The sequence below is a fragment of the Ursus maritimus genome, unplaced genomic scaffold (genome assembly GCF_017311325.1).
Source record: "Ursus maritimus isolate PB19 unplaced genomic scaffold, ASM1731132v1 scaffold_21, whole genome shotgun sequence".
Lineage (NCBI taxonomy): Eukaryota > Metazoa > Chordata > Mammalia > Carnivora > Ursidae > Ursus > Ursus maritimus.
The window spans coordinates 45,057,552-45,084,941 of NW_024424564.1; the positions used below are offsets into that span (position 1 = coordinate 45,057,552).

Genomic DNA, 27,390 nt, shown 5'->3' on the forward strand with positions numbered 1-27,390 from the left:
ATTTGAGTCATTTGCTACAGCAGCTCCCAGAACTCAAGAAAACCCATTTATTCACAAGATTACCGATTTATTACAAGGAAATTAAAGACTATGACTCGACAGCCAGATGAAGAGATACAGAGGGCAAGGACCTGAACAAAGGAGCTTCTGTCCATGCCAAAGTTTGAGGCCCAGCACGGGGGCACGTGGAAGTGTTCTGGCTCCCTGCCCTGGAAGCTCTGTGAACCCTCTTCCTTTCTGGGGTTTTATGGAGGCTTCATTACAGAGGCACGATTGATTAACTAACTCCTTGGCCATTGGTTGATTCACCCTTTAGCCTCTCACCGCTCCCAGGAAATCAAGGGGTGAGCCTGAAAGTTCCAACCCTCTGTTCATGGTTGGTTCTGCTGGCAACCAGCCCCCACCCTTAGGAGTTTCCCAAAGTCACCTCATGAACGGAACCCCAGCTGCGGTGGACTCACCACGCACCGTGACTAGCAAGACACTCCTTTCACCTCAAAGGCTCTGAAGTGTTTTCAGGAATTAAGGACGAGAGACCAAAGATTATAACACAAGGTGTACCAATTGCTCTCATCACTCAGGAAATTCCAAGGTTTTTGGGAGCTATGAGTCAGGAACTGTGGATGAAGACCAAATATATATGAAAAATATGTTTTGGTCATCCTAATGAATGACCAAATATATATATTTCTTATAAATCACAGCTCTGCTCCTATGTAGCCTCCAACCTGTTCATCCATCCATCTCACCTATCCATCTGTCCACCATCCATCCATCTACTCATCCATGCATCACCCACCCACCCACCCACCCACCTATCCACCCATCCATCCACCTATCCACCCATCCACCCACCCACCCATCCATCCACCCATCCCTCCATCTACCCATCCATCCATCCACCTATCCATGCATCCATCCACCCACCCACCCATCCATCCACCCATCCCTCCATCTACCCATCCATCCATCTACTCATCCATGCATCACCCACCCACACACCCACCTATCCACCCACCCACCCATCCATCCACCCATCCCTCCATCTACCCATCCATCCATCTACCTATCCATGCATCACCCACCCACCTATCCACCCATCCATCCACCCATCCCTCCATCTACCCATCCATCCATCCACCTATCCATGCACCACCTATCTACCCACCCACCCATCCATCCACCCATCCCTCCATCTACCTATCCATGCACCACCTATCTACCCACCCACCCACGCCCCCATCCATCCACCCACCTATCCATCCATCCATTTGTCTATGACATCTGTTCATCTGTCCATCCATCCGTCCATCCACCATCCACCCATCCACCCACTCAGATACTTATTGAATACCTACCATGTGAAAGGCATTTTTCTAGGCAGTTGGGGTAGAGCAGGGAACAAAACACATCCCTACCTTTATGGGGTTTATTGTTTCATGGTGGTGTGGGGGGGAGGCAGGCAAGAAACACAATAAAGAACTAAATCATACAGTATAATATAAAGTAATGGATGTGGGGGAGAAAAATAAATCTGGGAAGGCGGATACAGAGTGTAGGGTGGGGTCAGAAAGCAATTTTAAATAAGATCATCAGGGAAAACCTCTGAGAAGCTTTTGTCTAAGCAAAGACATGAAGGTGGTGAGGGAGCCAGCCAAGAAGATATCTGGGAGAAGAGCATTCCAGACAGAGGGACAGCAAAGGTGACACAGGTGGCAGGTTTAAGGAGCTGCAAAGAGGCTGTGGGCCAGGAGCAGAGTAATGGCTTGGGGAACTTGAGGGGAGGATAGGAGATGAAGTCAGAAAGGCAACTGGAGGCCACAGGGAACAGTGTCTTATAGCTTTGGTAGGATTTGGCTTTTACTGAGTGAGATGGGAAAACATTAGGAGGTTTCAAGCAGGGGGGTGACATTATCTTAGATTTTTTTTAAAAAAGATTTTATTTATTAATTTGAGAGAGAGACAGAGAGAGCACAAGCAGGGGGAGAGGCAGAGGGAGAGGTTAGAAGCAGAGTCCCTGCTGAGCTAGGAGCCTGATGCGGGGTTCCATCCCAGGACCTGGAGATCATGACCTGAGCTGAAGGCAGATGCTTAACCATCTGAGCCACCCAGGCACTCCAATCTGTCTTAGATTTTAACAGCATCGCCCTGACTGTTGTGTGGGGAAGAGACCATAGGGGCAAGGCTATCACAGGGATACCAGTTAGCAAGTTACTGAAATAATCCTTGGGAGAGTGGATGGTGACTTGAAGCAGTGTGGTAGCCATAGATGCGAGAAATATCAGATGCTGGACCCTATTCTGAAGGTAGAGCCCACAAGATTTGCTCATGGATTGGATGTGTGGTGTGAGAGAAAAAGAAGAGCCAGAGTGATGCCAAGGATTTAGCCTGAACAACAGGTCATTACCTAAAATAGGTGGGTTTTGTGGAGGTGGGAGTGTAGGGCAAGATCAAGTTGCTCAGTTTGGACAAGTTAAGTTTGAGATACCCAACAGCCAAGCAAGTGGAGATGGTGGGTAGATGGTGAGACCTGTAAGTCTAGATTCAGGATGTTGGATCTCCAACAACAAATTGGTCAGAGATACAAATTTGTAAATAGATGATATTTAAAATCGTAAGAGTGGATAAGGTCATCAAAGACTCGAGTGTATGCACAAAAGGGTAAATGTACAGGTCAGTGTGCTGGGGCCCCCTGACTTGAAGAGGATGGGGAGAAGTGGAGGAACCATCAAAGGAGACAGAGAAGGAGCAGCTGAAAAAGTCGGAGGGGAACCAGGAGTGGGGGTCCAGGGAGCCAAGTGAAGAAAGCCTCAAGGACAATGAGCTCTGATCTGATTTAGCGACATGGATGCCATTGGTGACCTTGACAAGAGCAGTTATGGGGGAGTGGTAGAGGACCAAAGCTTGACTGGGGAGGGTTTAAGAGAAGGAAGAAGGAAACTGGAGACAAAATATAGACAAAGCTTTCGAGTTTTGCTGGAGAGTCTTCCAGAAAAATGGGGCAACTGGGGTGGGGTGGGGAAGCAGAGAGTGAGGTCAAGAAAGGAAATTACATTTTTTAAGGTAGAAGAAATGCTGGGGCACCTGGGTGGCCCAGTTGGTTAAGTGTCTGACTCTTGGTTTTGGCTCAGGTCGTGATTTCAGGGTCTCAAGGTCCGTGCTCAGCACGGAGTCTGCTTAAGATTCTCTCTTCCTCTCCCACTGCCCCTCCTCCCCTCTAAAAATAAATAACTAAATAAATCTTAAAAAAAAAAATACGAACATGGTTTTGTGATGGTGGGGATGACCCAATAATGAAGAGATGGCCGCGCCAGTGCCCAGTGTCTGCCCCTACTCTCTCAGCTCCTGGGTGCCCGTGTTGGACTACAAGCTGGACCGGAACCTTGTTTCTAGAAAAGTCTAGACTTTTAAAAGCAATGCCAGGGGGCCCAGAGGCAAAAGGGAGGGCGGGCCGGGAGCAAAGCAGTGAGCAGAGTGCCTCCTGCGGAGGGAACCCTCAGGGAACTTTCCTCGTCAAGGGAACTTTCTGGGTGGGGAGGAGGAGGAGACAGGGATGATCCTTCACTCTCTTTCAGCTTGGGTTCCTCATTATTGATTTGAAGCCCGGAAAGATGATGGTCTGAGGCCAGAACAGTAGGGCGCCCTCCAGGCCTGACTCTGGAGTTTAGAATTTTGCTCACGGAAACAGAAGGCTTCCGTGGAGACGGAACAGGAGAGAACCTGAGAACCAGTGTGTTATGGAAGAGGGATCTGGCCGACGTGTGCGGAGCCACGGCCCCAGCACATAGCTGCTCACTGACTGAGACAGACCGGCTGCCTCCTTTCCTGCGTTTCCGGAAAAATTCATAGACGTTATTTCTTAGAGGAGTTTTAGAGCAAAGCTGAGTGAAAGTACAGGGTTCCTACCTGCCTCCTCTCCCTACCCACACAAGAGTGCTGCTTCTGTGCCCCCGGGCCAGGCAGCACGGAAACTCCAATGCCAGGCTTTCTAAGAGAGCTTTTCTGTTTTCTGTCTCTCGGGAGACCTTTGGAAGTCTCCAGCTTTTGAGGAGATGGCAGGATCCCAAATCATTTAGCGTGGAGGCTTCCAGCCAGGGTGCAGGCCAGCATCGCGTTCCTCCTCACACAATCCCGAGGCCCAGGCCTCCCCTGGGGCCAGCTGGGCCAGAAGCTCCGGGCATCCAGCCGGGGGCTGTAAGCAGGGCTTCTGGTTTGCAGGTCTGGGTGGGAACTGCCAAGGCCCGGCCTAGAACCGGATCGGGTGGTTTCCAAAACTGATGCGTCATTTTCCTGACAAGCCCCTGGGTGGTGCTGGGTTTTGATAGCACCTGGTCAAAGTGTTGGTACGATTGCCCTCCCAAGGCTTCTTTATGGGCTTCAGTGGGTGCAAAGGCCTATTACTGACCGAGGAGGAGAAGGAACTTTGCTCCAAGGGGAAGACAGAGCACTTGGGTGGGAGTGCATGACCCGACTGTCCTCCGCCCCGGGACCGAGCATCCGTCTAGGCCTGGTTTTCACCTGGACAGATAAGTTCTGTTGTCAACACGAAGGATGGGCGCTTCAGCCTGGGGAGGGACTCCACAGACTACCCGGTCTATCGGAACATTCTGTGCATGGGGGCGCTGTGGGGGGACAGGCGGAGACTTGACTGAGAGCACACAGCCGGCTATGGCCAAGAGAAATGGAAGCCTGGGTGGGTCTCCTTGCACTTGAATCCGCTCTTCACACCAAAACGCATGACCTTGGAGGCTGAGGGTACAGTCCCGGCCCCTAGCAGTGGAGGCGCAGAAACGGGGGCCGGAGGCTGGGAGCCAGCTTTCTGGCCCTCGTCTTAAAGTCACTTTGTGTTTTACGTAAAATATTTGGGGAGTCAGTGTGTGATCCCCAGAAGCAGACCCTGTGCCCACGCCTGTCGCATCCCTGGCTGTGTTCCAGACCCTTTCTGTGGCACCTTCAGTGTAGTTCCTATGATGGGCGCAGGTGCCCAGCAAGGCGGGGACGACCGTGGTGCCCTGCCCCCCGGAAGCTTGGTCTGGCGGGGGAAAGGACGCACACACAATTCCCGCACAGAAGCTTCCAGCTTCTGTGGGATTAACGGATGCTGCACACCTGGGCTGAGCCTGGAGCAGAGAATAGCTTCACGGTTAAAGTCTGTCGAGCAGAAAGAATGGTGGGAGTGGGAGGGGGTCAAGCCACCCAGATAAACCAGGTCAAGAGCCCGCTGTGTGCTAACAATAAGTTGGCCCTGGGAGGCGGTCCGTCCGGTCCCGGGCGAGCGCCTACTTGGCGGGACGCAGAGCTCAGAAGTGCTTGGCCTGAGGAGCCGGGGGCTGGGACAGTTCCTGGGAGCAAAGAGGGAGAGAGGTCAAGAGGTGACGTTTGAAAGTCAAGGACAAGTTCATCTGGAGGGGGGAGAGGGGCCAAGGCAACCGGAAAGGGAGGCACAGCTTGTGCGGGAGGGAGCAGCCCTTGCAGCGGGGCAGAGGGCGCACAGGGGCCAGGTGGGCAAGGGAGGCCTTGAGTGCCGGGTTAAGGAATTTGGATTTCAGACTCTGCAAAATGGCAATTTCTCCAGGATTTGGAGGCAAAGGATGATAGGGTCCCATTTATTTTAGAAGAATCTAGGCCAAAGCGTGGAGGACTAGCTGGCTAGAGGAGGAAGGGGCTGGAGGCAGGGGTCAGGCCGTTCTACGTTCATGATGCACCAGGGCTCTGGGCTACAGGGGTGTGTGAGGCTGCCTGCCCCCTTCCCTCCCAGAGCTTACCTTCTAATAACTGGCATCCAACATAAGGAGTGAGAAGCAAGAAAGGCAAACGCATGAATGAGCGAGCTGACTTGAGGTCATCTCAGAGTGGTTAAGTGCTAGGAAGGAGGTCAAATAGGGTGCTAGGGCAGAGGGGGCTCCCATAAAACAGACCGAGAATGGGCACGTGCCTGAGACGAAGGTGGCGGGGACCCCCTCCCTCTGGCAAGATTTCTCTTCCTTTCCTCCTCCAGGTTGATTTCCTGCCTGAGGGAACACGGGCTGTGGGGGGACAAGGCAGATTTCAAGCCTAGTGAATTTCGGGGGGCTGTGGGACCTGCAGCAGGGGTGAGTCCAGACTTCAGGGAGGGAGACTGGGGGTGCGGGACTGAGTCAGGCGCAGGGAGCGGAAACTGACAGCAAATTTTCCTGAGCAGAGGGGCCCGGGCCGGGGCTTTGCGGGCTGGGTGGAGGAGGAGGGCCCTCCTGCAGGCACGGGGACAGCCAGGCGCGGGCTGCAGCGGGCTCCAGGGTTTCTCCAGGACGTCTCACAGAGAAGGGCCAGCGACAGCAGAGCTCCGAGGTCACAGGGCGCAGACTCTGAGCTGGACTGGCTGCGTGTGGATCCTCGGTCTGCCACGTCCTACTCGGGTGACTTAGGGCTGAAGGGATGTCATCCCTCTGCTACGCAGCCTTCTCAGCTTAAACGGGGAGTCACAATAGATCTGGGCTTTGATTTCTCCCTCGGAAGCTAAGGTGGTCCGTGGACGGTTTCCTGCGTTCTGGCACTGGGCGTGGAGGGAGATGTGACAGGAGCCCGGACGGACGCTGTGGGTCTGCGCTGCAGCTGATGGATGCCGAGGGACCCCTCCGTCCCAGCTTGCTCTCCGTCCTGGGGCCCCCCTCGTTCCTCACGGCCACTTGCTGCAGACACGCCTCGAGCCATGGGCTGGGAGAAGAGCAGTCAGGGCGCTGCTCCTGTGACATACTCAGCAAGAAGGGGGGCACGGGAGACCCGGGAGGAGCGCTGCCGGGAAGACGGAGCAAATAGTATGGAGGGCTCTCAACTGCGCTCTGCAAGTGCGGCTGTCCCCCGGGGTGATGACACACAGGAAGGCAGGGGGGAAACTGTGTCTCACTTCATGCAGAACTTTGAAAAAAGGAACTTAACAGGTACCTGCAGACTGCTCACATGTGCGGGGCACTGGCCGGAGCGCGGTGAACACGGCGGTTTGGAGATCCGGGTGCCCAGGCCAGGCTGGGGCCCTGGCGCTGAGCAGGGGGCGGTCTGTACAGACATATGGGGGACAGCAGCTAAGGAGTGGAAGCAGGACGCGCTGGCTGGCCCGGGGGCAGCAGAGGAGACCTCACCCCTCTTGGCGAAGCACATGGAAGGGTCAGAGAACAGCAGGCCATCAGGTAAGGGCCAGGGAAGGACATCCATCTGCTGTCCGCCAGAAGGGGTGGCTGCAGGGTCTTAGCGGGAGAAGCCAGCAGACTGCAGCGGGGTGAAGAGCAAGTCAATGGCGTCAGCGGGCAGAGACTAGTGTCGGAGAGGAACTGGGATCTTGGGGAGTTGTTTTTAAAATGTGTTAAAGGTGTAAGCACATTTGAATGCCGGAGGGACTGACACGTAGGAAGTGAAAGGTTGACCTTGCAGGAGGGCGCAACACAGCAAGGTCCCCGGAAGGACGGGGTGCGAGCACAGGTGGGGTCAGCTCATGGGGTGAAGACTGTCTCTTGAGTAGCACAGGAGAGGGGAGAAGGAAGGGGCAGGAACTCAGGTGGTGTCTGGAATTAGTAGCAGAGCATTCTTTCAGGCAGCCCCTGGGCAGTGAGGGCCTCCAGCTCCTCCATGAAGTGGAAAGCCAGGTGACCTGAGAGCCAAGTGAAGGGCACTGGAGACTTCTGGAGAATTCTGGAGCTTGGGGGGTGGGCGGAAGGGTGGTCACTGGCAGGGAAACCAGTGCAGGGGGGTAGGTGAGAAGGCCTGAATAGGAGAAGGGCCATCAGGACCCCACAGTTAGGTGCACAAAGCCTGGGCGGCCAGGAGCCAGGGGGTCACCAGTGACAGGGACAGCGAGGCAGGAAGGTCAAGTGGCTGGACGGGGAGGGGGGAGGCTAGGAGGCCAGGAGAGCACGAAGGCTGAAAGGAGGTCAGCAACAGAAGCACAAAACCAGCTTCTGCCAAGCCTGGACGAATCCAGACAGGCTCTCACACCGTGCCAGCCTCTGGCCTCATCTACCCCCCGGCTCAGCACGACCCTGAGTGCCCTCCATTTAAGAAGTGTCGCGCTTTGCCTCCTCTTTCCTCCATCTTTAGAAGTCAAATCCAAGGTGTAGCTTTTGAGCCTCAGGAGGGAGGCACCAGGGATCCCGCCATCAACACACACACAGGCCAAAGGATGGTGTTTCTCTCTTTTATTTAAAAACAGTGCTTCATTACCATTTGCAAAGGCAGAGGCAGTGCTCCTCCTTCGCTTAGAGTTTATAAAAGCCAGCAACATGATCAATAATTTATACACAGGGATAGTAATACAAAAAAATAAGGAATAAAAGCTAAAGCTCTAACTACTCCGACCTTCACAATTCCAGCTACTCGATAATAGGAGTGACCCGATGAATACTGTATGGTCTGAAAGCTACTATACAATATGATTCTTAACGAGAAGGGGAGGGAGTTAGAGACCGTCACAAAGCCCTGGGGTGCTTCTCTGGAGTTCTCAGGGAAACAGGACCCTGGGCAAGCAGCTCGGGTGTCCTAGGAAGGGACTCTGGGGGTGGGGGGTGGGGAGAGAAGGCGAGGTGGTCAATTATACAAGCATCCCACGGGATGCCCCCATGCCCCAAAGGTACCTGTTTTGCCATGGCAATGGGAGGGGGCCGGAGAAGCTGCATGTCGCATGTTGGGATGGTCCTGTCCCTGCCATGGGGAGTGGGGAGAAGAGGAGAGGTTCTGTGGCGTTTTTAGCCTTGCAAAGATTTGGACTGAAAAGCTCAGAGACGCAGGTAGGTCAGCCTGTCAGGGACAAGTCAACTCCACTGGCCCTGTCGGCACTTTGCAGCCCTAGCTTACGTGTGTCAAGCCCCAGGTTTGCTCCAGCTATTCACAAGCAGAATTAAAACACAAGAAAAAAAACAACAACAATTATCCCTTAGGGAAAAAAAGAGGATCAATTCATCACTCGATATATAATACAGCCAAAACGAGCTGCCAAAACAAGCACGCGCACACGGAAATACTGTGAACCGAAAAATACCAGAAAATGCCTAAGCTGGGAGTCTCGATGGGGTACAGATGTTGCTTAAAGCACTTAGCAGTCCCCAGAAAAACCAAACCAAAAGTCATTTTTTAAAAAGTCAAAAACGCATGTACCCCCTGGGAATCTGGCGTTGGTAACAGGGGGCAGGGGGTGGGGAGAGGAAAGAGAATTGACGTTCCCTTTTTGCTCGCCAGTGTGGCCGCGCCCTCGCCACACGGGCGGAGTGTGACTGCCAGCGAGCAGCCGGGGCCCCCGGCTGGCAGTCTCCTTAAAGGCAAGGTTTGAGTTTTGGCTGATGAGCCGTTCTCTCGGTTACCAATCCCTGCCAACCAGCACTACCATGGCTGAATTGATCTACCGTTTTCCTGAGTAAACTGTAACTGGCTACAGTTCCGGTAACGTGGTAAGAACAGCTACTACAGCCAACGTGGGGAACTTGAGGCATCCCCTCCGCCCTCGGCTCCTCATTCCTAGTGCATCTGATTCAGGAACGGGAGAACTTGCCGTAGTCTGGTCTATAAGCCTTAGGTTAGAGACAGGAGCCAGACTCCCCTGCGCTCACGAAACCAGAGGGCGCGCGCTGGCTTAGGACACCCAGAGCCTACCTGGAAAGGGCCCTGCTTCATGCTCTAGCTCTTGGATGGCTATTGCCTGGTTGATCAGTAAAGCAAGTATGGAGGAAGTGCACAGGAAAAGGGAAACGGAGGGAAGAGGCTTTTGGACAGTAACATTACCAAAAAGAGAAAAAAAAAATAGCGTTTTACGTAACAGAATCAAGTCTCACTGGTGTGTACTACAAATGGTCAAACATTTTCAAGAGCATGACAAAATAAAAACACACAAATTTACGTCTGGTGTTCACCTTGCCCACTAGCCTTTTTTCCTATCTTAAAACAGTGCAAACAGGTAACTTCTGCTTTTTAAAACACCACTACCCCTTCCCCACCCCCCAAAGTCCCTTTCTTCCTATCACTGGGGGCGGGGGGGTTGTGGGATCTGCAATTCTGCAAATGTTACTGTGCTAGAGGTTGCGAGCAGCAGAGAAGGCTGGACTTGGTGAGAGGGGAGGGTGCGAGCAGTCTCCCTCCCCGCGCCTGGCTGGCGTGCCTTCCAGAGGGGCCCCGGCTTGGCCCTGTCTTCCTGTCTGAGGGAAACGGGTTTATGAAGCCCTTCTGGCAGATGCTCGGGGTGGCTTCCACCCCAAGTTTACACCTCCCTCCCGCCTGGAAGCTAAGTGCCTGGTGATGCGGGTGATGTCACCTATGTGTCCGCTCCGTCGCTAGGAACGGTAACCTAAAGTAAGAGCAGTTCAGCCCCTGAGGAGTCAGACTTTTGAGGAAAAGCTGCTACCACTGGCTTCTATTGAATCATCTCCACTAGCTCCCCTTAAACTAAGAGGTGAGCCCCAGTCCCATTCTTTTTCAAGGAAAACTAACATTGGCTCAATCCCACCTGTGGCTGTCGGAGGATGGTGGTGATGGGAAGTTCGAGAAAACCTGAGAGCCTTAGAAACGATGAGTCACAACGGCTGAGCCGGGTTCGCGGGCACTGAACCACACAACACAAGGGATTCCGAAAAGACCTAAGGGCAGCTCTCTGGGCTGAAAGAGGGTTAGGAGATACAGGTTTTCACTAGCAGTCTCTTTAAAGGAGCCCGGCTTCTAGAAGTAAGACGCTAAGTACAGAAGCCCACGTCGTGAGCTACAGTAAAGCTGTCGGAATCATTCTCGTGCTGTGACTCAGCATCGGTGTTTTTTTTGGAATCATCAACCAGCATCCTCCAACGAACCCACAGATGCCAAACTCTCTCCCGACTCTGTTTCCTAGTTCAGTGGGAACCAGGGCCAGGAGCGGACAAGCACTGGTGCTCTGAGGAACCTGGCTGTACGGAGTCTCAGAGTTCACAAGGTGATGGGGAGGCCGCTACGATCTCATCTAGGTGCTCACGAGAGCTCCCATCTCAGTGCTGACTCTGAGGAGCAGAGGCCCTTGAGCGACAGCGGAAGGCTCTTCCTCAGAAAAGGGAGCTGGAGGAAGCCGTATTACAACCATCCCTGGAAATGCAGCAGAATGCACAGAGCTCGCCTGCGGAGGCCTCAGCCAGACCAGCTGAACTGAAATGCAGTGAAGGTAGCCCAGGCTCGAGCTTCTGCCTCGTTTAAAAGGGCAGTGAGAGCTGCCTTCTCTACCATCCTTGTCTCTTTCTTGGAAAAAAGAAGAGAAAATTACTAAACTCATTCCCCTATTCTCCTCCCCTGCGACAGACACAGCCATTTAAAATTTGGCCTTGTCTCCACTGAGCAGTGGCTTGCCATTTCTATGAATGGCCCCTATTTGAACATGACATGAAATTTCTGTTTCTTTAGTGAGTAAAAGCTCTCCCTCAAAACAAAAGCAAAAGAAAAGAAAAAAATTCCTCCCTGCCCCCATTCCCCAGAACTGTGAAAGCCCCACATCCCATACCCCTTCCTCTAAAATATTTATATACATACAACAAAAATTGTCTTAACAGCAACGAATCAAACTTTGGCTTGGGGAGGGAAACCCTTAAAAATGGCCAATGGCCCTGGGCAGTTTGGTGTCCCCTATTCCATGTACTCCTCCCCGGAATCATAACATTGCATCGAGGCCTCTAGCTTCCTTGATGTCTCCCCTCGTTTCAGGGACAGCCTCTCCCCCGGTCATCAGGAGAGAGGGCGTTCCACAGGGGGAGAAGACAGGTATTTTACACAACAGGCCAGTCCCTCCCGGATAGATCGCTCTGCTTACAAAGAATGCTTGATGCTGTCATATGTCAGTCATTTTAATTCAGGGACATGAATCAGTTATCAGTCAAGAACATGTGTGGAGGCAGGAGTAAAAAAAAAAAAACAAAACAACAAAACAACAAAACAAACGGAAAACAAACCCATAACAAACCGGAAGCTCCATGTCTCTGAATTACTCCCTTTAGCAGCTATCCCTTGGGTGAGAGGTCACCCTAGTACCAATGTGAATAGACCAGGGAGCCAAACAGACCGTGCTTTTCTGTTTTCTAATGCCTTCATTTTGGAAATGCTGCAGGACCCTTGCCTTTATCATTAACAGCTAATAGCTAGAAGAGAAACACCTTCTGCCCTACCTTGTCGGTATGTATAAAATCAAAGCTGGGAGCCATAGCAGTGTCTCACTGCTGTGGTCACCACACAACTCTTTCTGGCAACAGGTGAGATCGTTGCCAGGTCACACACCCTCCTTCCACCAGAGGAGGGGAGGAACCTCAGGGGCTCTGGATTTTATGTCCTGTAGTGTTCATGTATGCCAAGTGGCCAAATGCTCGGCTGGGTGTCTTTGGAGGATAATGAGAAGCCGGGTGGAGTGGCCACGCAGAACTCAAGACCATGGACAGAGAAGTGGCTCACAGAATGCTCCGGAAGATGGAAATTCCTATGGCTTTGGAGCTGGTCAGTACAAAGTGCCTTTGCCTGCCCGTACATGCCACGATCACTGCAAACTTCCAGGGACAGCCGCCCTATATCTTTTGCCAACACTCTTCATAGGTTTCATACCTTGTACTGACCTCCTGATGCAAGAGAAAGCACAGGACTATCAGAGCCCTGCCAGACATCACCCGATATCCCTTTTCTCTTCTTTACCCTTTTTCACTGGCTCCCAACACTTCATACTTCTAACCCTCACGCCGGGAAATCTGGTCGCTGGCTATTTATTGTCCTGTCCCTCGGTCCTAAATTCCTGACTCTTGAGGACTTGGGAACAGGGAGTTCATAGAAGGCCAGATGAGTTAAGCTGTGGTTCAGAGAAAGGGGAAGAAGCCCAGCAGGAGCGCTAGGATCTCAGGAAAGAAAAGAATGATCTTTGTCACGCTCCAGAGTTCATTCTGAGATCGGTTTCCTAATGAGGTGTTTATTATCCACAGTCTGAGAGCATGTTTGGAAATACTAATACTATAATTCCAAAAACAATGCCAATTGTCTCAGGCTGTGCAGGTAAGATGATTGTAAGAAGAATGGAGAAGACAGGAGGGAAGAGGGGAGGAAAGTGTCTTTTTAATCCTCCTGCGTTGCACGCACAAACTCCTGTCATCTATCAGCTTGTGGATTCCAGCCATCGCCAATCAGAATTCCCTGCTGAAGACCAGAAACTCAGAAGACTAGAAGAATACCCCGCTGCAGAAAGATCTCCACTTCTGCTCATTCCCCCAGCCACTCAGCACCGGATACACTTTGGTAGCTCTGTCTGCTGATTTCTGATCACATGCATTCATCAGCTCCTACGGTCTCCCCTTCCTCATTAACTGCCTCTTCCGTGATTGACAGAATAAGCTAAGCACGGACATACAGACATGGAAATGCATTATTTTTTTTTTTTTACCACAGTTAAAAAAAAAAAAGAAAAAAATGCACAATCTTTGGAACAAAAGAATTAAAGGCAGAAATGTAAAGGAAAAATACATATTCAAAGAACATAGTGAGGTATAAAAAAGTATTCTCTCTTTTTTTGTGTTTTTTTTTTTGTTTGTTTGTTTGTTTTTCCTCTTCATCTTGCTATAGAGTTCCTCTACTAGTAAATATTGCAATAGCCAGGCCTCATGAACTGGGGGGCTGTCCCATTTGCAGGGTCTCACGTCACTTCAGTAGGGGGCAAATCGGCTGTAGCCACCTCGGTATAAACTCGCCTGCAGTAATTAAAGACATAAAAATAATTAAAAGGTTGATGAGAGAAGCACTGAAAATGAAGGAAAAGGTCCTGAAAAGGGATGTGGGAAAACAGCGTCTTTCGAAGCTGTAAAGCCACGGTAAGAAGCCAGCTAGTACAGTGAAGTCAGGAAGCCGACTTCTGCCTCTAAGACGCTTCTGGAGAATATCAGGAAGAGAGTATGACAATGCTTCGTTTCATTCTTTACATCGATCAGCACAGAAGGGAAACTCAACACAGTTTAAAACCAGGTCTGTAAACAATTTGACGTTTAAAAGCACGAGAGTTTGTTTACCTTGATCCCATCATCGTGATGGTGAGCTGAAGCAGCTAGCTGACTTTACCTTCGTCCACGTCACCTGTCCGTGGGGAAGAGGCCCCTCTGACCACCGGCTGTCAAGCACCGTGTCTGAGATGGTGCTGGATTCAAGCCGGAGTCAACCTTCCGACCCATCAAGTCTAGCTCCTCTATCATCTAGAACACGTGCCAATGAGGCTGCCTGTGGACATACCTGAATTTATTTCTATCTATCTCTCTGGAGTTTTAACTGGGCTTTGTTCCTTTATCAGGATAGGACTTGTAGCTTTCTGGCACATAAAATCTCAGGAACTTCCGTCACTGTCCATCTTGTCTGTCTCTACTTCCATTCCACACCTACATTCCCTTAGGACCCTGTTACTTCCTCCCACAAATCTTCGAATCAGCAGAAACTGAGTGTGAGAAATGACGGGCGCGCTCACATTCCCCTAAGTCTGACATTGCAGTTACCACTCCGCCTCCCCGTCGAACGCCTCCGTCCACATTCCCAGGCTGCTGCCCGGCTGAGAACACGGGGGATGTTGCTGCAGAACAGCCCGTCTCTGCTGCGGCCCGGAGGTGTCCAGGCCGACACAGAAAGAGTGCCGCGAGGATTCCGGTTTGGTTGGAGGGGCGTGGGGGTGGGGGTGGGGAGTTATTCTAGATGAGCTCTATGGACCTTGCCTACACTTCCAGGAAAATACCCTACTTTGCCACAAATGTTAATGATAAAAAAATGTCTGTAAGGCATTCACTTGGTGACTTCCAGCACTAATGCCAGAAGGCTCAGGAACGGCACAGACAGCCTTTGGGGTCTGCATCTGAAAACTAATGTCCATTTTTTGAAAAGCTTACTGTGAAAGCTGGAGAGTCTCATGCCCCTACGTCTTCCCTAACACCTATCAATTAAACCAAGCCACCGGCATGCATCCGACAGCTGAGCCAATATAAAACGTCAACCTGTTCCCTTCTTCCTCTCCCGTGTGATGCCGTTACTCAGGGCAGACTGTCACTACTCATTCCTCCCTGCCCTTCACCAGGACAAGCGGCTCGCACTACAACACACAGACAAAGAAGGTGATGTGAACCTTCCAGACAGTCCTCTGCGGCTTCAGGACTTCGGCAATGGAAGAAGGGCTGAATTTATTACCTCTCTAGATCTTTTGGAATCTGTAGGTCAGTTAAAGAGTCAAGTGGTTAAGGAAAAAAAAGGTACACGTAATACTCACCACAGCGCCCACTCCATAGCTAGCGGCAGGGGCAAGGGCATGGTAGGGGTCGGCCGTGTACACCCTGCCATAGCTGCAAAGAAGAAATACGATCAGGGAGATCAAGCCAAGGCTGTGCTCTATGACGACGAGAGGGCTTACTGTGCTGCAGACTTGGGGGTCACTCAGTCTTGGAATGTTACTGGGGCACTTTCTCTTTCTCCTCCCAAATGCAGTAACTCTGAGAAACTCTCAAGAACCGCTATACAATGGCAAAGAAAGGAGTCGGGGATGAGGAAGAGGGAGAGTGGGGTCAAAGCCAGAAAGGGACGAGGAGAGTACGCAAGCGGGGTGCCGCAGCCCCCGCCCGCAGAAAGCCTGCACAGGGCCATCCCAGCAGTGGGGACGGGAGGGAGGCGGGCGCACGTACCCGTCGCTGTAGGCAGCGGCTGCGGCGGCGGCGGCTGTGGCCGCGGTTGCAGTCGCGGGCTGGGCGTATCTGTAGGCTGCGTATCCGCCCTACAGGAGAGAAGAGAACTGACTTTACAGATCCCTCTCCCCCCAGGGCCAGACGAACACACGCCCACCCACACGAAGACGTACGCGCACAATGACACGGGGACAGACACAAACACAGACACACACGTGGGAGGAGAATGTTTCAAACTGCCTCGGTCTGCATGTCATCGTTTCTCTGGCAGAGAATGAAGCTCCACCCAGTGACCGGACGTGCTTTCCAATTTGGGACGGTAACAAAAGTCAGCTAGCTCTCTTCTAGGACCTGTTCTTAGATTTAAGAAAGGAAGAGATGATTTCAGATCTGTCTTACTTCACAGTCGTGGCTGGGACTTCCAACAGGGCAAATATGTGCAGGGAGTCAGGAGAACTTTACTTGACAGGGAATACAAATGACAGAACTAGAACATACTAAATTTGTGTGTGTTAACTTCAGATTCTCGGACGGACTCACTGCGGAGACTACGGCCGGTGTGTAATGGGAAGGTCCTCTACGGAGCTGTGCTCCACAGGCCTCGCACATTTGCCAACAGGCTAAGATAACCAGGCAACATTTAGAAGGAAAACGCAGTGCAGATCAGGGGTTGGCAAACGTCAATCTGTGGGCTGACGCAGTTTGTTACCTGCTTTTGGAAGCAGGTGTGAAAAGACCGTCTGGCCTCCAAAGCCGCAAATATTTACCACTTGGCCCTTCACAGAAAAAACCTGCCAGCTCTGATCTACATTTCAGACTCAGACAAATCCCATTACAAACGGCCGAGGACCCTGCAGTGGGACTCACCTAGGTGAGGAAGCCCTCCCTCCATGCCCCGGGCATTTAACTGCATTTATTCTCCTCTCCCAAAAGATTCGGAGATTATTACACTCCAGTCTCATAGCAGGCTCTGGAGCTCTTCTGCCAATGGGCCCAATATCCTCTCAGTCCTGGAGACTTTCAGACTGCCACGTCCTGTTTCTTCCCTTCAGTTTAGGGGACCAAAGGTTTTCACTGTCAGGGTGAACCATATGTACCCCCATTAAGTATTTCGAAGATAATCACAAAAGAAGCGCCACGTGAGACAGGCTATTTTAAAAGTGGCGAGCCCTATGTTTTTCTCTTCTTTACTCTTCTAGAATTCATCTATTTCACCTAAGCCCAATTCACGTGTGAATTTTTATGACCAACTTCTCCCTATCAGATAGAACTACGTTTAGCTGGTGCACTTGGACACCATTTCACTTAGGCTTTCTCCAAGTGAACACACCGTGTTATGGAGTTTACTCCTGCTCTCTAACGTGTACTGCGTGAAGCCATCCGGAGCAGCTTCAAATGGACCCTGCAAGCATCCCTGACCGCATCTCAGTCGCCACGCACCACTCCTCTGAGTTCTTCAAGTGAATCACTTGGCAAAGTAAACTTTCTTTCTCAATTACAAATTCTTCAGCAGAAATCCATATAAATCAGAAGATTCTAATTAACATTACTCAACCCTGACGATGAAATGGTAGAGGACAGAAACACGGCAGGAAGCACCCTCGGGCTGTGTGTGATCAACACGTCCGCTCTGCCATCCAGCAAGGTCTGTGGGAACGGGCAGGCCAGGCCGGTCGGGGCAAAGCTACGCACCCCAGGCTGCGTGACACACCCCGCTGTATCCGTGTCTGTAACTCCATCTACCTACACGTGTACACATTAGACATCAGCTGAAGGGTCTCTTTACCTTGTTCCTTTTTTTCAACTTCTAAGGAGGACATAAAGCAGGAAAAACATTTGTTAAAGCAACAAGCTAATCTTTATATTTAAGCTTTAAATGAACCTTTAAAGGCTCAATTTTTAACTACAGATGATTCCATGAAGTTTAGGACTGAAGTTTGCCAGTGTGAAGTTTACAACAGGGCTGATTTTAGTAAAAGTTCTTTGCAAACAAGGATAATGTGGTCAACAAGCAGTACGTGGTTTGTCTCCTTAGCATTCCTTCAAACACCAAAATAATCTTTAAAAATTTAATAAGTCAAGGTAATAAAAGCAGTTAAAGCCCAATTTATGTTTACCCGAGCAAAACATTGTAAAAACTGAAGTTCTCTGCCATCGGGCAGACTATACACTGTCATGAAGGGATTCGGAGGCTCCAAAGTCCTGACCCAACTCTCAGAAAGTCTCAGTACAGTCAGAGATACTAGGGATTCTATCAAATCATAGCTTTGAGCAGGTGCTGCACTAATTCTGGAAAAAGAGGTTCTGAATGAGGTTAGTGATAGAACCACTTCCCCTCACCTTCCTCAGCCTGTAAGAAGCCATCAGAACTGCAATGGTTTTGGGGATAATGTTATTATTAACCGCAATTCAAAATGGATCAGACTGTGGGAAAGAAGCTTCCTTCCAAACCAGAAGGAGACGGGGAGACTCTATCTGCAGTGGTTTCCTTCTATTATAAAGGAACTCAGACTTTGGAGTTTGAATCTGATGAGGTTCTTTGCTATTTAAATTCAGGAAAACAGGACAGGAAAACAAATATTTTATTGCCAACAAAGGCCTGAGAAGAATATTAGCATTAAGAAAAACTGTATTAATGTTTCTTTTTTAAGCTGGTAATATTTCAACACGACTACTCTCCTAATTACCTTGCAGTGATGCTACAGAGAGGTCCTTTAAAGGGGGGGCTATGTTTAGGATGGACAGATAATATTCTAATAAACTAATCTGGTCATTCATTGGTGACTATCCCCAAATTAGAGAAGTTAAAATTGTATATCATGGATCTACTTCTCTCAGATGTAGTCTTACCAAAGCATTTCTACTGCTGCTTTAAACAAAACATATCACTGTAAGACAAAGAAAATTCAGATGTATTTATTTCTACTCCGATTTCGGAGTGCATCAAGCTTCCAGGCCAAGAAATTGTTTTCTCAACTTTCACCTCTACTAGCAAGTCTGAAATCTTTTCTAGAACATGAGAACAAAGTGCAGTTTGAAACACCAAGGTTTTCATTACTGTTTCTTAAGTTTTTCAAAAAGAATCAGGGTGGGGAAGGGAGTAGGAGAGACGGGGTTCAGGCGTGGGGGGGGGGGATGGCGCCACATTTATTAATCACATTAAAAACTAAGCATGCCAACATCTGGAGCTAGAACAACCAGCAAAATCACCACGTTCAGACTCGTATTGGCTAACTCTATCTATCCCAGCATTCTCTTGGGACAGCGGTTTGCCCTAGGCTCTACCACAAGCTCGGTGAAGTACACAGCCTCAATTACTAGAGCGTGCAGCCACAACAACCTGCTATTACGGAAACAGTCAGTCACCACTTGAGTTAACATTCCAGACCCTAACGACTGGCCCGCCCCAGCCCAGAGAAAGAGTCAAGGTCGCCCACCCTCGCCCTGGCCCACACCACAATGTTAATAATTATAACAAGCAGTAACCCATCTGTTATATCAGAGAAGGGAACAGAGACTCCACTGAGAGATTTAGAGTGAGATGTTAACATGTCTTCAGCTGACTGCACAAACAAACAAACAAAAAAAAGAGGAGAAATAATTCATTTGGAGATATGAAGTCATGAAATAGCTGATGTGTCTTGCTTTTAACCATGCACTGATGCAAAACTGAAGCAACCATTAAGAATCAAAATTGAAAAGGACATATGTATTTACACACAATCAGACCTGTTGGATCTGACGCAGTTTGCAGACTCTATCTGTGTGTGATTTGAAATAAAACAAAAGATGGGGATTAGCATGGCCACAGCACACCCTAGTGTAGGAGGGCACACACGGACTGCTCTTTGGAACCCTGATGGCTGGATTCGTTTGGCCATGGCTGAGCCTGGTCCAAATACACACGTGCCCCTTTAAAAGGATTCTCTTCTTATTCCTCTGTAATTGACTGAATGCCTCCGGAGTGTTCCCACCACTCCACCACTCCCCTAGGCACCCTTCCTAACCCTGCTAGTGTGGTTCGGTCCTGACCCGCAGCGTGAGCTTGGGCGCCAGCCCGCAGGCAGCACCCATCCATTGTGGCCCAGGGTTCTTCGGATGTAGTTCCTAGGCCTAAGCGGTCTGTCTTTTCACATATCCATGACACATCCCTGCCTTCAACTTCCAGTTCATTCCCAGGAAAGCACGGTTACCTTTAATATCCTTTTGTTGTTCAAGTCTCAGCTCTCCAGGATCCATCAACACCTGCTAGGGATTCTCTACTCCACTCTGAATCGATTTTATCATTTAATTAATTTTATAATGTTGTCACACTGACCACAGGACTTTTCTAAAACAGTTCTGTTTTAACCAGAACAAAATGGAAGGGTTCTACATATCCACCTCTCCCGTATCTGACTTTCATCTGCATTATCTATTAGCATGATCTCACATGGGTAGATATTCCCCTTGTCTTGATTTTAACCTAGCCATTAATTTTATTATATTTTTGGTTCAAATTTACATTAAAACAGGACTTTGGTGAGCATGTGATGTCAAGACACCTTCTTTCTACCTGGAAGACAGTGACGTTATGTGACACTGAGGAGAAAAGCGTGTATTTCAAGACCAGCAGACAAAGTGAGAGCTTGCTCCCTGCAGGTGGTGTACAGATTTATAGAGCGAGGGGAGTGGGGGTGGGTGGGTGGAGAGAAAGGCAGGTGTGGTGCTTCAAATCACTACAGGAGCAAAGATCTAGCCCAAGGAGCTTGGCTTGAATGTTGTGCCTCTGGGCATCTCCACGGTTCTAACTCTTCCCTTCTCTCGCCTCCTCCCCGCTCCAGCTGAGAGCCACGGCTCTAGGCTCTAGACCGACCCTGCAGGAGGGGCTCTTAGAGACCATTTTCCTGTGGCAATACGGCACCCCTGATTAAATGGGAGTTAACACAGACGTGAATACAAACACTTGGAATAATGAGAATACCGTTACTATTTTTGACAGAGATCTATCTACTTTGAAAAGTAGATATGAAAAGGTCTTTAAGAGAGGTATTTAAATTTTATTTTATTACTACTTAAAACTGGAGTGAAGAGAAGAACTGTCATGATCAACTTCTAATCTTCCACTTATGACTTCAGTGGTAGATGAGAGATGATCTTTAATGACTCAAACCTCTCAAACACTCCACTATTTCACATCTGCCCAAATTAGTTCATTTCCCAAATCTCGCTGGGTAGGCACAAAAAGAAACCAGCGGAACTGTGACAGGCTGTCTGCCGTTCTCCCTCCCCAAGCATCCAGCTATGGGCAAACCTAACAGTGCATTATTATCCAAATGAACTCACCAACCTTGTTTTAAGGAGAAAGGCAGAGGGCAAGGGGAATATGTGTTTCAAGTCTTAGAGTCCCGGTGGGTCTAGATTTTTAGGCAACTTCAAACTTAGGTAACAGCACGGTCCGATCACTACTATGGTCTCACTGTGGGGCCCAATTGGGGATTCAGGAGTCCTGTCCACATGGACTCGACTTCCTCCCTTTCCTCATTTCTTTCCCAGTGGAGAGAAAATGTCCCCACCTGCTAAGACCTCCAAGTCTAAAAGCCCAGTCTGAACACCATGGGTAAATGTGATTGACAAACTAAAAGAGGCGGCAGTGATAGGACAGTGCGTAGCGCGCGCCCAGCGTGGACAGCGGCAATGGGACAGGAGCACTTCATTTTGGAGGACGTGCCATCACGCATAGAACTTGACCGTGCGCTGCTGAGGAAGCAGGGCTTAGATCACACGCTCACAAGTCTCGGTTGTCCAAAAAAGCCTCTGTTCCCCTCTCTAACGTGGAGCTGGAATGGTTAGTATAATTCAATTTTTTCACTGCAATCCACAATCTGATTGATTGGCAGGTCACACTGGCACTCCTACCTGAGGTATTTTAGCGCTAATGATTGGTTCCTGTAAGACTATTCTATAACAGAACACAGGAAGAGCAGTTCAAAAAACACAGCTGTGGAAGGAAAACAATCATACAAAAAGCCCGCTAAGGGGCCCACCAGCCTTTTCTTTCCTTTGGATGCAAGCATGCTTTTCATAGGATAAGAATTAGGAGCAGTTTGTTATCCCTTTAAACAGTGAATTAGGGTAAACCATGCCCTTTCTACTGGTCAAGAAAAAGAGGGGCGGGGAGGACACACGATCTATCTGCTACACTCAAGGCTTCTCACTGGGGTCTCTTCACACACTGCGGGCACAACTGCTAGATCAGTTCTCCAGAGAGGAAAGTGCCACAAAAGAAACAGAAAGGAAGCAAATGGCTAGCAGGGATTATGGACTAATAACAGAACAGGGAAAGAGATTAAAAAAAAAAACAAACAGCTCCACTAATTTAATTAGTATAACTTAAGACAAAACGGGCAGCTTAAACTCTTTTCCCTCAAGATGTTTCTTCAAGCTCTTGTTCAGTGCACGTCGTGGAGTGGATAAACCCTCCACTCGTTCTACTGCTCATCTGTATTTCTGAGGAAACAAGGACTCAGTGTATGTGGACAGACTTCCACAGGCAGGAAAACGTACAGAGAAGCAGAACAAACTCAAGGAAACACAGAGGGGTTGTATGTGTGTGTGTGTGTGTGTGTGTGTGTGTGTGTGTGTGTGTGTGTGTGTTTAAAAGCAGCATCCCTTGCTCCCTCACATCTGAAAGTGGGAACAGAAAGTTCTCCAAGCTGTAGTTACATGAGCCTTCACTCAACGGCTGCCTCATTAAACAGTCCTGTTCGTCCTTAGCAGGCCAGATTATTACTGCAGCACTGGTGACTAACTTTTCCCTCCAAGCGACTGCTTTAAAATAGGAACTAATAAATGATAATAACATTATGATTAATTCTTTTTAAGAAAGCACCACTGGTCAAACAAGTATTTCAGCAAGGTCACTAAATTATTTCTCTTTAGCTTCATAAGGTGATCCAGTTAGTAGATTAAAATATTTTTTTCCCAAGAGTATTTTCTCTGTAAGTACAGAAAAATCATCTCTCTCTTAATAGAATCATATATTGTGAACTAAGGAAATGAGAGAACTATAAGCAAATGTTTGGCTGGTTCACTTAAACAAGGTGGAAATAGGCAAATCTTAATACGGCAGAAATAAGCCATACTTAAAAAAAATCCCCAAATAAAAAAGACATTAGAGAGAGAGAGAGAGAGAGAGGGAGAGGGAGAGAAACACCTTTGATTTAAGAATTTCAGTGGAAAAGCATGCTCCAATAGATCAGATTTCAGGAAAACAATTTAAAGAACATAAAGATGAGTTTCATGAGAATATGGATACTAATGTATATGGGAGAATGTACATGCTACGATCATATGCAAATATATATATTTAGGAAAGTGTCATTTGGTATGAAAGTAGGAATATTTCCCCAATCCTCAAGTTTCACTGTGAGCACAGGAAAAAAAAGGTACCTTTCATTACTTCTTGAAAACCATCTGAGGAAAGATGTAGATTTTAATTAAAGACCTGAGAGAAATAATGAGATATGCATTGAGTTTTGTGCTTGGCTATATAAATAACTGATGTCATCTGGGTAAGTCACAATCTAAGAAATGTATATAACAAAGTGAGAGGGTTGGACCAATACATGGCTAAGATTCCTTTAAGCATTTGCTAGACTAAAGGCAAACTTTGAAGGTCTATTCTAAATAGGACAGGTGTGTCCAGTCACCTACAATATCCCAGAGGACTGCTTTATCCTATCTCTACTACCTGCAACACATAGAACCTCTACATTTTGAAAAGTGCATTAAAGTTTTCTGATTGCCAGAGAATCTCTGGCAGAAATCTGTGGAAATAGTTCACTGCAAAGGTATACCCTTATTGATTTGGGGAGGTAAGGGAGGAGAAAGCATTTCTGGACAATTCTAACCTACGGCCAAGGAATAATTTCATGCTGACAAGTTTTTCTTAAGAAATTGTTTCTTAATGATTTGGGTGGTTAGACTAAGCTTGCATTCAGAAACAGATCATCTGGAGAGGTCTTAATAAAAGATTTCAAAGCTCAAAAACTTTTGGATTTTTTGTCAGTTAGATCACTTTGTCCACATTTTAAATAATATGTGATAAACCAATCACGATGTAACAAGACAGTTTCGATAACGGATAATAATAATAATGGTGTTAACATGGCTGGTAGAAGCAACAAATCCTATATGATAATCAAACGTTTGTCTAAGAAGAGTCTAGGTTGCTAATTATGCCACTCATTTCCCTCTAGATGGCTCTTAAGAAAAGAGACCCAACCAGTTGTGGACCTTTTTGATAAAGCAAGGCCGGAAGCACTGAGCGTTTGGTTTCCTCTCTTTATTCCCACTCTTCATTGGCATCAGCTCCTTCCTCCCCTTTCACAGGGTAATGCTCTCTCAAAGTATATAAAATAGGAAAACACATAGTTCAGAAAGCTTACTGCCATCTACATAAATCAAAGCTCCAATGATCTAAAGAGGGATATGAAATGAGAAGAAAAGCAGAAAAGAGAGAGTGGGTTTAAGCTAATATACCTATCCTATTATTTATGTATGCACATGACACGACAGTAATAAAAGACTTTAAACCTGCTGATCATCTCGCAAATAAATCACTGATACACAGAACATCTGTGGGTAGAGGGAAGGGAAAAGAATATGTCCAGTAGACTGACTCTAGCAATGATCAGGAAACCCAAAGGCTTAGTTTTTGCACCCAGGGGCAAGCGCAGTGGCAGAGAAGCATGCTTGCATTCTTAAATATATAAATATATATATATATATATCCACAAGGAAAAAGAAAATAAAAATTAAACAAATTATATGTAAAAAAACCAAACCAAAACAAAACAAAAAAAACCAAACCAAACCAAAGAAACAGAAAAAAAAGGCTGGCTTGTCAGGGAATGGGGTCAAGAAGGCCCCGGTGTGTGTACTTACATAGAGGTCAGCACCGTAAAATCCGTCCTGGTAAACCACACTGCAGAAAATCCACACAAAAACAAAAACAAAAAAACAAAAGAACAGAAACACATTCCGGTTATTGAGGACGGCAGCATGCACATGCGCTCTACACAGGCAGGTGATGTATGAATACATAACCGGGGCTGGGGGCCGCAGCGCGTCAGTGAGAGGACCGTGCAGTGCGCACGCACGTTATACAGCTCCAGGACATGCGAGGAGGGGGAGGAGCGCAAAACTGGAATGGACACCTGGATACTTGGTCATTACAGGAAAATTACAACAATAAAAAGCATTCCCAGAGGGCCTAATAGAACTACTGGAAATCTGCTGGATGAGAAACACCAAGTTTTCATACCCGGAGTTTTTTGTTTGTTTGTTTCATTTTGTTTTAAAAGCTTGCCCTAGGAGGAAATTTTTCTTTAAAGAGTTTCAAAATGATTGTGTGTGTATGGGATGGGGAGAGGCATGGAGAGAGGGATCTAATGTGAAAGAAATGAACGCAAAGAATTCCATCAGGGCAGGACTTGTATGCAGAGCATGTTTCAAAATTATGTTTAGTATTTTGTTTTCAGTTTCCTAGAAGTATGTACATTTTTTTTTCTGATATCCATACATCACCTGCTTTTTTACCCTGCACATTAGACATGCGATAAGATTTGGCTGATCACACAAGCATGCAAAGTATTATTATTCAGCATTTTAAGAACCAATGCAACACCTCAGAAAAACAAGTCAATCAATTCTGACCAAAGTAAACAGAGAAATGTAATTAAAAAAAAAAACACAACCAAAAATACCCACAATGCATTGCTTTCACAAGCAGAGATAATGAGCTAAAGGTTAAGGTGATTGGTCCAAGGTCCAAGAATTGAAAGGTGCAGTGGGGATCCCAGATAGTAACAATATAATCCAGAGCGGGAAGGAGGAACTGGAAGATTTTAAGGGTTCTTTTTTGACCATAAACATATTCATGGAACTCTGAAAAATAGAACTGATAACTGACGTTCCGGGCATGACCAAGGATCATCCTGTTTTATTTGAAAGGATAAAACTGAGAAAGTAGCTGATTAGGAATAGAAGGGTTTATTTTCCTGTTTAGAAAAATGAATTTGTATCAAACAAAATACATGAATTTTTTGTTTGTTTTTTTTAAATCCTGGGCAACACTAAACTATTATAATCAGATTTCAAACTTTTTGAGGTATTTTTGTGCATACAGACTTTCCCCAAAACATTACTCTGGGGCCAAAAGACATGGAACAGCAGTAGAGATATCTTAGATAAGACTTTCTTCTTCACATTTGTTAAATCAACATTCAGATTTTTTAAATGAGAAGATCTGTTTATTGTTTATTCAACTAAGTAAGCTGGAAGTTTTCACCACTATCTTCTCTGCTGTAATAAATAAACTAGTAAGTGAGGCCTTTAAATCATATTTTTGATTATGAAATAATTTATTTTTTGCAGGTAGCTGGAAAGTTTCTGAATTCTATTTACAATGATATTTTGTTGGGTTTACAGACTAGTATGGTCACACTTTTTGCAAATCCCCAAATATGCTGCGCCTTTGTATTACATAACAGGCAGAATGAACCCATCTGTGATGTTCATTTCACTACTATGTTCTCTCCGTCTTCATAGTTTCCAATTGCAGTTAAAGCTTGATATTAGGAAGTAATCTGCCTCTCAACTATATTTTAGTAAAAAAAGACACTTGTTCATAATGAGAAGGCTGACAGAATGGAAAGCACTGAAGCCAAGTGGTGATTAATTAACCTTCAACTATTTCAGGAGGGGATACAGGCAAAGATTACAAACATCTCTTCTTACAGAGAAGAGTGGTGGCATTAAAAACACGAATGAAGTTTACCCTAAGTTGCATCACTCACTGGGAATATTCACCTAAATTCTAGAAGAATTCTAATATTCCCTGTATCAAATGCCACAAGGAGGCTAGAACATAATGATTAATGATGAAATTAGTTTACTAAGCTGAAAAGCAATTTTAGGCCATTCCCCATATAATACTGGACTTATTCCTTGCCATCTTCCATGTAAACCGGTGGTTTAGTTAATAAAAAAGAAAACATGGGAAATCAGTGTTCAATGTAATGCACAGAGATTGGTATGGTTAGACATAGAGATAAAATATCTTTGAGTGAACACAATATTGACAGACTTGGCAGAGAATGGGTTCTCAAGTTTGGCCAATATACTGCAATGAGCTACATTGAATAGGAACAAATCCAACCGTTTTTATAAAGTAACTCAGGAAGATTACAAAATAAAGAAGTCCCATGTTTCTGGTGAGTGGTACTGCTTTGCAAGCATGACGATAAACTCTCTTGGACTGAAATGGAAGGCGCTTCATGAACAATTTTCCTGGTGTGCAGAACTTCCAAAAGGTTTGTTATTATATTTTACTTGAGTATTTCTTGATGAAATAGTACTGCATCTTTATTCACTTCTTTAAAGAGATGTCAGAGGTTGAAGGTCAAAGGTCAAGTTGAGAGAGGAAAGAATAAAATTAAAAGCAAGTAATGGCAGAAGATGGAGATGATGGAATGCATGGGATTTAAACATCTATAAACTGCAAACAAAAGTTTATTTCTAAAGCAGTTCCCTTCCAGCAGGTTCTGGAGCCTGTTCATTTCAACATGCATACTTGTCTAATAAAAATGCTTTAATTCTGTGCAACGGAGGACCCCTAATGGCATGTCCATTTGGTCTACGAATGAACGCTAAGTTAGTATACCTCAAAGCCAATTTTGCTGTCAGAAAAGGACCTACAAAGGAGGCT

The 27,390-nt window shown here is 47.3% G+C and overlaps 1 protein-coding gene across 11 annotated transcripts in view; it reads right to left on the bottom strand.

Annotated features, from left to right (window-relative positions):
• Nucleotides 1-8,150: 8,150 nt before the first annotated feature.
• The window catches only part of RBFOX2 (RNA binding fox-1 homolog 2), a 269,160-nt gene continuing 249,920 nt past the window's right edge, over nucleotides 8,151-27,390 (bottom strand). For 7 of the 11 annotated variants that reach the window (XM_040637444.1, XM_040637446.1, XM_040637443.1 and 4 more), the window contains 5 exons: nucleotides 24,567-24,606; nucleotides 19,368-19,399; nucleotides 15,639-15,727; nucleotides 15,230-15,302; nucleotides 8,151-13,682 (listed from right to left, as the gene is read on the bottom strand). In XM_040637444.1, the coding sequence (XP_040493378.1) occupies nucleotides 13,628-13,682; nucleotides 15,230-15,302; nucleotides 15,639-15,727; nucleotides 19,368-19,399; nucleotides 24,567-24,606 (289 nt within the window). In that variant the 3' untranslated portion in view covers nucleotides 8,151-13,627. The remainder of the gene's footprint in view (nucleotides 13,683-15,229; nucleotides 15,303-15,638; nucleotides 15,728-19,367; nucleotides 19,400-24,566; nucleotides 24,607-27,390) is intronic. The other 4 variants (XM_040637449.1, XM_040637447.1, XM_040637448.1 and 1 more) reach the window with 2 other exon arrangements.